This window comes from Bubalus bubalis, chromosome 12 (assembly GCF_019923935.1).
Source record: "Bubalus bubalis isolate 160015118507 breed Murrah chromosome 12, NDDB_SH_1, whole genome shotgun sequence".
Lineage (NCBI taxonomy): Eukaryota > Metazoa > Chordata > Mammalia > Artiodactyla > Bovidae > Bubalus > Bubalus bubalis.
In genome coordinates, this window is record NC_059168.1 from 43451003 (window position 1) to 43462337 (window position 11335).

At 41.4% G+C, this 11335-nt stretch overlaps 1 protein-coding gene across 13 annotated transcripts in view; it reads left to right on the forward strand.

Annotated features, from left to right (window-relative positions):
* The first annotated feature begins 7766 nt into the window (after positions 1-7766).
* Positions 7767-11335, forward strand: part of GCFC2 (GC-rich sequence DNA-binding factor 2) — an 88768-nt gene continuing 85199 nt past the window's right edge. For 3 of the 13 annotated variants that reach the window (XM_044925938.2, XM_044925942.2, XR_006543375.2), the window contains exon 1: positions 7769-8104. In XM_044925938.2, coding sequence (XP_044781873.2) covers positions 7834-8104 — 271 coding nt within the window. In that variant the 5' untranslated portion in view covers positions 7769-7833. Of the gene's footprint in view, positions 8105-11335 lie in introns of all 13 variants that reach the window. The other 10 variants (XM_044925944.2, XR_006543378.2, XR_006543377.2 and 7 more) reach the window with 5 other exon arrangements.

Consider the following 11335-nt stretch of genomic DNA (forward strand, 5'->3'; position numbering starts at 1 on the left):
CACACAAATATTTGGTTTCTTTATGCTGGTTGTAATTGCACCAGGGGGACAAACAGCAACATGTGCAGTGGCTGAGACACTCTCAAACCACAGATCCAGTGCCTTCTGTTGACTACTTCAGCCTTCTTCAGTGATCTTATTCTTTTCCTTTACTTCCTGGCTACTCAGAGCGTGGCCCTCAGACCAGGAGCATCAGTTTCACTTAGGAGCTGCATTAGTTATTTTCTGTTGTGTGACAATTTACCCCAATATTTATCAGCTTAAAACAACACACTTGTGGCTGTTTATGAGAATAATCTCTTAAACAGATGGTGTTGGGGAAACAGGATATTCACATGCAAAAGAATGAAACTGGACACGTATCCTACACCATACACAAAAAGAATTTCAAAATATATTAAACACTTAAAAATCTTAAGCCGTTAAAATTAAAAATTAAAATTCTTAAGGGAAAATCTTCATGACACTAGTCTTGGCAATGGTTTATTGAATATGATGCCAAAGGCACAGGCAATGAAATAAAAAATAGACAAGTAGGACTACATCAAACTAAAAAGCTTCTGCCCAGCAAGAGCAACAATCATCAGAGTGAAAGGCAACATACAGAAAGGGAAAAAATATTTACAAACCGTATCTCTGATAAAAGATTAATATCCAAAATACATAAGGTACTATTGCAACTCAATGACAAAACAAAACCACTATTAACAACAAAACCTATTTGCTCAACATCACTAATCAGGGAAAGGCCAATCAAAACCACAATGAAACATCAGTTCACACATGTTTGGATGGTCAGTATCAAGCAATCAGTCAACAAGGGTTGGAAAGGTTGTAGAGAAACTGAAATATTTGCACACTGTTGGGTAGGAATGTGAAATGTGCAGTTGTTGTGAAAAACAGTATGGAAGTTCCTAAAAAGTTAAAAATAAGACTACCATTTTTGTTCTTGATTTAGTCACTAAGTTGTGTCCAATCCTTTTGCAACACCATGGACTGTAGCCTAACAGGCTCCTCTGTCCATGGGATTTCCCAGGCAAAGAATATTGGAGTGGGTTGCCATTATCTTCCCCAGGGGATCTCCCTGACCCAAGGATCAAACCCAAGTCTCCTGCACTGGCAGGCAGATTCTTTATCACTGAGCTACCAGGGGAGCCCAAGACTACTATATGATCCAGCAATCCCATTTCTGGGTATTTATCCAAAAGAATTCACACCAGGACTTATTTTCATTCTCACACTTATTACAGCACTTTTCACAACAGCCAATAGGTATGGAAACCACCTAAATGTCTATTGTCCAATGAATGGATAAAAAAAGTGGTATATAGGGACAGTGGAATATTACTCAGCATTAATAAAGAAGGAAATTCTGCTATATGTGACAAAATGAACTTTGAGGACATTATGCTAAGTCACAGGAGGATAAATACTGCATGATTCCACTTATATGAGGTACGTAGAAGAGCCAAACTCTTAGAAGCAAAAAGAATGGTGACTGCCAGGGTCTTGGAGGAGGAGAAATTGGGCATTAAAGTACAACATGTAAAAAGTTTCAGTTAAAAAGTAAAAATTCTAGAGATCTGCTGTACAACATTGTGTTTATAATTAACAATACTGTAATGTACACTTAAAAAATTGTTAAAAGGGTAGATCTTATGTTAAATATTTTGAGCATCAGTTTCTTAAAAGTATTTTCTAACAGGTCAATCTGCAGAGCTAATTTGGCTAACAGTAGTTTACCATCAGGAGCATGATCCCCAAGGATATTGTGATTCTTCAATCTCAGGACAAGGGACCATCATACTAAGTACTCAAAGATAGATACTGCACAAATGAAAACAAAATTAGGTCCATAATTTTATGGATGCATTTCCACAATAGGCAAAGTCACTTCAGTTGTGTCCAACTCTTTGTGACGATATGGATTGTAGCCTGTCAGGCTCCTCTGTCCATGGGATTTTCTAGGCAAAAATACTGGAGTGGATTGCCATGCCCTCCTCCAGTCATCTGTTGATGACTATCTGGGGGATTTTGTTTGTTTACTATTACACACAAAACTGCTATGAACACCTGTGCACTAGTCTTCGTATGTGCTCAGTTGCTTCAGTCGTGTCTCGCTTCATGCGACCCACTCCTGACCCAGGGATAGAACCCAGATCTCCTGTGGCTCCTGCATTGGCAGGTGGGTTCTTTAGCACCATTAATAAGTGTTTTTAATTCCCAAAGGAGAGAGTGGTATCTTACTTTTATGTAATTTCTCAAAAAAATTGTTCTCTGAGAAATCTGACATGGTTTTGACTTAAAACTGAAAATACATCTATTACTTAGAACAATAGAGAATGAAAAACACTGTAATGAGAAAGGAGGCAATTTCTAAAAGATTGACACCACCCTTCTGTAAGTAGCACATTTCTCACTAGAGGGAGCTCAGGACCCACTGATTAATGGCTAGAGAAGCTAACTAAAATGTCATTTCACTCTGGGATGAATGATTTGTTTGAGTAAATATGACATCAATTTCTAAAACCTGGGAATATTTCATATGCCAATTTTCTTTCAATTATTAATCTCTGCAATTTTAAATTATATGAGATGAATAATGCAAAGTTTCCTAATAAACTTTTATTAATTTAATAAATTAGTATTGTCCCAGAGAAGGAAATGGCAACCCACTCCACTATTCTTGGGTGGAGAATCCCATGAATAGAGGAGCGTGGCAGGCTACAGTGTGTGGGGTTACAAAGAGTCAGACATGACTAAGCGAAACTCTGTCTTATTATTGCTCTTTAAAGCAGAAGCTATTCCCTTCTCCAGGGGATCTTCCTGACAGGGATCCAACCCAGGTCTCCCACATTGCAGGCAGATTCTTTACTAGCTGGGCCATAAGGGAAGCCCAAGAATACTGGAGTGGGTCGCATGAAGCGAGACACGACTGAAGCAACTGAGCATGTACGAAGACTAGTGCACAGGTGTTCATAGCAGTTTTGTGTGTAATAGTAAACAAACAAAATCCCCCAGATAAGTCATCAACAGATAAATGAATAAGCACATTTTATACATACATACTGGCTTTTCCAGTAGTCATGCAGGATGTGAGAGTTGGACCATAAAGAATGCTGAGCACTGAAGAATTGATGTTTTGAATTGTACTGGAGAAGACTCTTGAGAGTTCCTTGGACTCAGTCAATCCTAAAGGAAATCAACCCTGAATCTTCATTGGAAGGACTGATGCTGAAGCTGAAGCTCCAATACTTTGGCCATCTGATGAGATGAGCTGACTCATTGGAAATGACCCTGTTGCTGGGAAAGATTGAGGGCAAGAGGATAAGGGGAAGACAGAGGATGAGATGGTATCACCGACTCGATGGACATGAGTCTGAGCAAACTCTGGGAGATAGTCAAGGAGAGGGAAGCTCGGTGTGCTGCAGTTCATGGGGTTGCAAAGAGTTGAACACAACTTAGCAACTAAACAACATAGCAACAACAATACATACATAAAATGGAAAAACACTTTTCAATGAAAAGGAATGAATAACCGACGCATGAAAGCATAGATGAATCTCAAAATAATTACACTGAGTGAAAAAAAGACAAAAGGGTACATACCGTAAAACTGCATTTACATAAATATCTATAGTGACAGCAGATCTGAGGCTACCTGGGGATGGACAGGATGTGGGGAAGAACAAGAGAGAGAGATAACAGAGGGCACTGAAGATGTTCAGTCTCTTGATGTTGGTGACAATTTCATAGCAAAACATCAAAGTGTACATTTGACAAATGTGAAATTTATTGTATGTCAATTCTACCTCAATAAAGCTGTTAAAATTTGAAAATGAGAAAAAACAATAAGACAGTATTGTGAATGGGGGCTTCCCTGGTAGCTCAGCTGGTAAAGAATCCACCTGCAATGCAGGAGACCCCGGTTTGACTCCTGGGTTGGGAAGATCCCCTGGAGAAGGGATAGACTACTCACTCCAGTATTCTGGCCTGGAGAATTCCATGGACCATATAGTTCATGGGGTCGCAAAGAGTTGGTATGGTGGGGGCAAATAAGATGTATGGCATTATTCATGCTCTCTTGGGGAAAAAATTTCCTAGTGTTCATGAGACAGAGCAAATGATACAAGGTAGCAATGATTATGGGTACCTGGAAAGGCTTTTTGTTCCCTCGTTGCTCTTTATCTATTTCTATAGGTAATTCTGTGGGGTTGTCCTTATCTCTGCACTTCTTTTTAAACAACAACCATTTTTTCTGATACATATTGTTTTCTTCTGGACCAAAGTATTTAACCAGGCTTGACTGAAGCTTTGATGCCTGGAAGCAACCATTTGATTTTTATCTGTGCACCTATCATTTATGTGCAGATTTTGCTGTGAAGATTTTACTGCTTAGCTTTCAAAGACAATCTCAGATACACCCATACCTGGGTTGTTGTTGCTGTGTTCTTTTTTTTTTCTGGTCTGTTTGTGTCAATTCACAACCTAGAGGTTGAGAGCTATGTTTTATTTGGTGGGAATTTTTAGGACTTCAAGCCCAAGAGACAGCTTCTCAAGTAGCCCTAAAAGAACTGCTCCAAGGAGGTGGGGGAAGGAGTCAGATTTGAATTGATCCTCAGTAATCAATGAGGAATGACTGATCAGAGAAAAATGATCAGAGAAAAACAGTAGAATGGGAAACATTTGAGATCTCTTCAAGAAAATTAGAGATACCAAGGGAACATTTCACACAAAGATGGGCACAATAAAGGAGAGAAACAGTATGGACCTAACAGAAGCATAAGATATTAAGAAGAGGAGGCAAGAATATACAGAACTATATGGAAAAGATCTTAATGACCCAGATAACCACAATGATGTGATCACTCACCTAGTCAGATATCCTGAAATGTGAAGTCAAGTGGGCCTTAGGAAGCAGCACTATCAACAAAACTAGTGCAGATGATGGAATTCCAGCTGAGCTATTTCAAATCCTAAAAGAGGATGCTGTGAAAGTGCTTCAATCAATATGCCAGAAAATTTGGAAAATTCAGCGGTGGTCACCGGACTGGAAAAGGTCAGTTTTCATTTTCATTCCAATTCCACAGAAAAGCAATGCCAAAGAATGTTCAAACTACCACACAATTGCACTCATCTCACACACTAGCAAAGTAATGCTTAAAATTCTCCTAGCCTAGGCATCAACAGTATGTGAACTGAGAACTTCCAGATGTTCAAGCTGGATTTCAAACTGGATTTAGAAAAGGCAGAGGAACCAGAGATCAAATTGCCAACATCCATTGGATCATAGAAAAAGCAAGGGAATTTCAGAAAAACATCTACCTGTGCTTCATTGACTACGCTAAAGCCTTTGTGTGGATCACACAAACTGTGGAAAAATTCTTAAAGAGAAGGGAATACTAGACCACTTTACCTGCCTCCTGAGAAATCTGTATGCAGGTCAAAAAGCAACTGTTAGAAACTGACATGCAACAATGGACTGGTTCCAAATCGGGAAAGGAGTACATCAAAGCTATATACTGTCACCCTGTTTACTTAACTTGTACTCAGAGTACATCATGCGAAATGCTGGGCTGGATGAAGCACAAGCTGGAATCAAGATTGCCAGGAGAAATATCAATAACCTCAGATATGCAGATGACACCACCCTTATGGCAGAAAGCAAAGAGGAACTAAAGAGCCTCTTGACAAAAGTGAAAGAGGACAGTGAAAAGGCTGACAAACTCAACATTCAAAAAATGAAGATCATGGCATCTGGTCCCATCATTTCATGGCAAATAGATGGGGAAACAATGGAAACAGTGACAGGCTTTATTTTCTTGGGCTCTAAAATCACTGCAGATGGTGAATGCAGCCATGAAATTAAAAGACACTTGCTCCTTGGAAGAAAAGCTATGACAAACCTAGACAGCATATTAAAAACAGACATTACTTTGTCAACAAAGGTCTGTCTAGTCAAAGCTGTGGTTTTTCCAGTAGTCATGTATGGATGTGAGAGTTGGACCATAAAGAAAGCTGAGTGCTGAAGAATTGATGCTTTTGAACTGTGGTGTTGGAGAAGACTCTTGAGAGTCCCTTGGACTGCAGGGAGACCAAACCAGTCAATCCTCAAGGAAATCAGTCCTGAATATTCACTGAAAGGACTGATGCTTGAAGTTCCAATGCTTTGGCCGCCTGATGTGAAGAGCTGACCTATTAGAAAATACCCTAATGCTGGGAAAGATTGAAGGCATGAGGAGAAAGTGATGTCAGAGGATGAGATGGTTGGATGGCATCACTGACTTGATGGACATGAGTTTGAACAAGCTGAGGGAGATGGTGATGAACAGGGAAGCCTGGCATGCTGCGGTCCATGGGGTCACAAGGAGTTGGACACGGCTGAGCAACTGAACTGAACTGAATGCAACAAAGTGCAGGTAGTCTTAACCTCAAAAGTATTTTTGTGAATTAGAGAAAACCAGATATCTCAAGTTAAGGAATTTAGTGTTTTTCTATGTATGGGAAAATGTAAGAGTTTGGGCTCACTGAAATAATTTCTTTCATACGCATCTCAGCTATCTCGGGCTAGTACCTTGCTTTCCTCAGTACTCACTGATTCAGTTTCAGTTTCAGTTCAATCTCTCAGTCATGTCCAACTCTTTGCAACCCCATGGACTGCAGCACACCAGGCTTCCCTGTCCATCACCAACTACCAGAGCTTGCTCAAACTCGTCCATCAAATTGGTCATGCCATCCAACCATCCCATCCTCTGTCATCCCCTTCTCCTCCTGCCTTCAATCTTTCCCAGCATTAGGGTCTTTTCAGATGAGTCAGTTCTTCACATCAGGTGGCCAAAGTATTGGAGTTTCAGCTTCAGCATTAGTCCTTTCAATAAATATTCAGGATTGATCTCCTTTAGGATGAACTGGTTGGATCTCCTTGCAGTCCAAGGAGCTCTCAAGAGTCTTCTCCAACACCACAGTTCAAAAGCATCAATTCTTTGGCTCTCAGCTTTCTTTATAGTCCAGCTCTTACATCCACATATGACTACTTGAAAAACCACAGCTTTAACTAGACGGACCTTTGTTGGTAAAGTAATGTCTCTGCTTTTTAATATGCAGTCTAGGTTGGTCATAGCTTTTTTCCAAGGAGCAAGCATCTTTTAATTTCATGGCTGCACTTACCATCTGCAGTGATTTTGGAGCCCCCCCCAAAATAAAGTCTGTCACTGTTTCCCCATCTATTTGCCATCAAGTGATGGGACCAGATGCCATGATCTTAGTTTTCTGAATGTTGAGTACTCACTGAAGAGCAGCTAAAGCCGGATCACAGGTATTATTTTCTTCCCAATTGCTCTGGAGAGCTGGAATCACTGATTACTGTGACATCCTTGTTGACTGATACAAGAAATGCTTCATTTCTCCTTTGTTTTAATTCTTGTTTGGAGAGAGAATTTCACTCTCCCTAGAAAGTAGAAGAGCAGATCCAGTCCTAGTCCAGGAGGTGGGCATAATGCCTGATTCTTCGAAAGCATTTGTACAAGGGAGCCTGTGAGCGCTGCTCTCCATGGCAGAGTCTGCGAGAATTTCTCAGCGACCATCTGCTCAAGCTCACCTTGCAAAGCAAAGAGAACGCTCTACATCCCCATACCTCATTCCTGGAACCCCAACTCTCGAGCAGATTGAAAGAAGCAAAGCACGCCTGCGAGGGGCGAAGCTGACGTCTAAGCTGGGCGGGCCCTATGCAAGCAAGCAGTGGAAAGGCAGGAGCGCCTGCCTGGGTACTTGCCCTAGAGGGGCGGGGTTAGCCGGCAGGAAGAGGAAGCTGCGCCGGGCGCTGGGTCCTCGGCCATGGCTCACAGGCCGAAAAGAACGTTCCGGCCGCGCCGAGCAGATTCTAGTGACAGCGACGGCGCCCAGGAGACATTTGCTGAACCCGGGGCGACGGGGGAGCAGGCGGCCCGGGACCCAGCGGTGGAAGGGCCGCCGTCTGGAAGAGGCCACGCGGAGGTGGCTGAACTGCTCCGCCGGGGCCGGGGCCGCCGCCGCGGCCGGGCCTGGGCTAGTTCCCGGCACGCCGCGAGAGCGGCTCCGCGCTTGGACGAATCCTCGGACGTCCCAGGTGACGCTGGGCAGCAGAGTGGGCGGCCGGAGCGGGGAGTGGGCAGGGTGAGGTACAAGTCCGCGGGACTGTCTAAAGGTTTCTGTAACGCGGTGCCTACTACAGCAGCGTTGAATCGCGGAGATGCGTGCCTGTGAACACTGGCCTGCTGCCTGCATGTCCATATTGGGCCGCTTGGGGGCGTAGAAAGAATCCTGCGCGGTTTGGGCTTGTGTTTGCATCATCAATTGAACTCTCACCGGTGACGGCTTTAAGTGTTACTCTTGATGCTTACGGAGAACCTAAATTGTCACCCAAGAGTTTAAAAATTCCTAATACTCTTAGGTAGGCGGAAGTGCTTTCTGTCCCCAATTCTTTTTCTCGGAAACACTTAACCAAACCGGTACGCTGGGAAAACTTAGGTGAGAGACTTTGGGACTTTTTTTTAATTGGTTATTTAAAGAAAAGATAAGCATAGCAGTATGTGTCACTAACAATAGATTGCGCTTCCCTTGTGGCTCAACTGGTAAAGAATCCGTGCGCAATGCGGGAGACCTGAGTTAGATCCCTGGCTTGGGAAGATTGGAGAAGGGAAAGGCTACTCACTCCAGTATTCTGGCCTGGAGAATTCCATGGACTGTATAGTCATGGGGTCGCAAACAGTGGGGGACACGACTGGGCGACTTTCACTGATTGGTGACGCTGTAGACTACCAATAAAGTGTTAAATGCAATGCAGCAGTTTTGAAGTACCTTTGCCTTCTTGAAAATAGGATTCAAGCAGCATAAAGTTGTTTACATGAGATTTATTCTAGTTTGAACTGGAGTTTAATAAGAATATAGTTAGAAATAAAACTATATCGTTAGAGAAATAAAAACACAGAAACAGACTTGGAAGGAACTTGTATAAGTGGGGTCTTGAAGTATAAATACATTAACTTCTGACTCAGACACACATAAAAATATTTGAGATTATATTTCAGCCTAAAAGGAACTTCTAAAAATATTCCATCGTGAACTTAGTAGTAAAGTCTCTAGAAGCAATCAGCTTCTCCAGTTAAATGCCGCTTTTTACCTACTTTGTCTGCAATCCATGGCACTCCAGAATACATAACACCCAGGCTTAATGACCTGAGGTTAATCCCTGCCCTGTTAATGAGTAGAATATCCAGTTTTTCACCTGTGGGTAATGTCACCAGTAGAATGACAATTCAACATCTCTGATTTGTCACAGGATGAAATACCATGTAGAAAACAAACCTTTGTTGCTAATATGTTAACGTGGTTTTTTTATTATTATTTTCAAGATGATATGATTTCAATAAAGTATCTGTAAAATATATATATATATATATATATATATATATATATATAGTTTTTGGTTATATAGTCTTGAGGTAGGAATATTTTAACCCCAGTATTTTTAGTCCAAGTGATTTTGTTGATTTCTTAGTCATTGTTCATAATCACCTGTTTGTCTGAAGTTTTCATGATTTTTTTTAATATTTTTGTGCTTTATGTAAGTCATCTGGTTAAACTTTGGTTCTCAAACTTTTTGTTCTTACCTATTTGGTCTTAAAGTTTACCCTTTATAGTCTTTAAGAATAATTAAAGATCCCAAAGAACCTTTGTTTCTGTGGATTGTATCTATGATGTTTATTGTTGTTCAGTTGCTAAGTCATGTCTGACTCTTTTGTGATCCCAAGGACTATATAGCCTTTCAGACTTCTCTGTCCATGGGATTCTCCAGGCAAGAATACTGGAGTGCCATTTCCTTCTCCACGGCATCTTCCCGACCCAGGGATCAAGCCTGAGTCTCCTGCTTTGGCTGAGGATTCTTTACCACTGAGCCACCAGAGAGGAAGCCCCTATAAGGTTTACCATATTAGAAATTAAGATACATTTTAATTCTTTTTTAGAGTTAACTCATTACATGTAAGGGTAAGAAACATTTTTATGAAAAATAATTGTTTTCCAAAAAATAGTAAGAATGACATTGTTTTCAGTTTGCAAATGTCTTTAATGTCTGGCTTATCAGAAGACAGCTGAATTCTGAAAGCTGTCTCTGCATTCAATCTGTTGAAATATATTGTTTTGTTTGAAAGTGTGAAGAAAACCACAGATAGGTGATTAAGAGTATTTAAAGCCTTTTTAGTTTTGAGAGTATTCTACTTTGGTATTACAATGAAGCTCAAAACGTAATAGGTTTTCAAAGGTTAGTTTGCAACGGATGTCAACTGAAAAAAACACACAGTGTGAGAGTTGTGAGTTAAGTTTTGTTTGGGGCAAAATGAGAACTGTAGCCCAAGAGACAGCATTTCATATAGCTTTGAGAAACTGCTCCAGAGATGTAGGGAACAGGTCAGTATTATATATGATTTTAGTGAAGAGGAGTTGTGCAGTCAAAAACACATTTTATCAGAAGCGTGCTGCTAGTCATGAGGAGCGAATGTCACCATTAATGATTTTAGTACTTTTCTAGATGTGAGGGGATGCAAGAACTGGGCTCATAAAATCCCCTGAAAATACCTGTCTGAAGGCCTGTTCTGCCAGTTTTTTCAAAGCACAGAGTTTCTCATTCCTGATCTCTACCCTGAACTCCTTTCAGGATGTGTTGAAGATCAGTGACTATAGCAGTTTGTGATTTAATCCTTGTGTAGGCAGAAGGCAAGTGCCAATTTCTATGTGATACGTGGAAGCTGAAAGCATATCATTTTGTTATGCTGGATTAGATTAAAACCCATCCGTGTATTTTGCACTCTGAGTGAATCTTTTACCCATGCATGATTGATAGCATCTTCGTTCCCTAAGCAGGGTTCAAACCTGCACTCCCTTCATTGGAAGGCTCAGTCTTAGCCACTGGGCTGCCAGGGAAATCCTTAAGGAGCATATTTAAGATAGAGTAGTTATTTATGCTGGAGAAGGCAATGGCACCCCACTCCAGCACTCTTGCCTGGAAAATCCCATGGACAGAGGAGCCTGGTAGGCTGCAGTCCATGGGGTCGCGAAGAGTCGGACACAACTGAGTGACTTCACTTTCACTTTTCACTTTCATGCATTGGAGAAGGAAATGGCAACCCACTCCAGTGTTCTTGCGTGGAGAATCCCAGGGACGGGGGAGCCTGGTGGGCTGCCATCTCTGGGGTCGCACAGAGTCGGACACGACTGAAGCGACTTAGCGGCAGTAGTAGTAGCAGTTATTTATGCAATCTTAAATCTTAAGGTTATTCACAAATATTACAAAATAATTGTG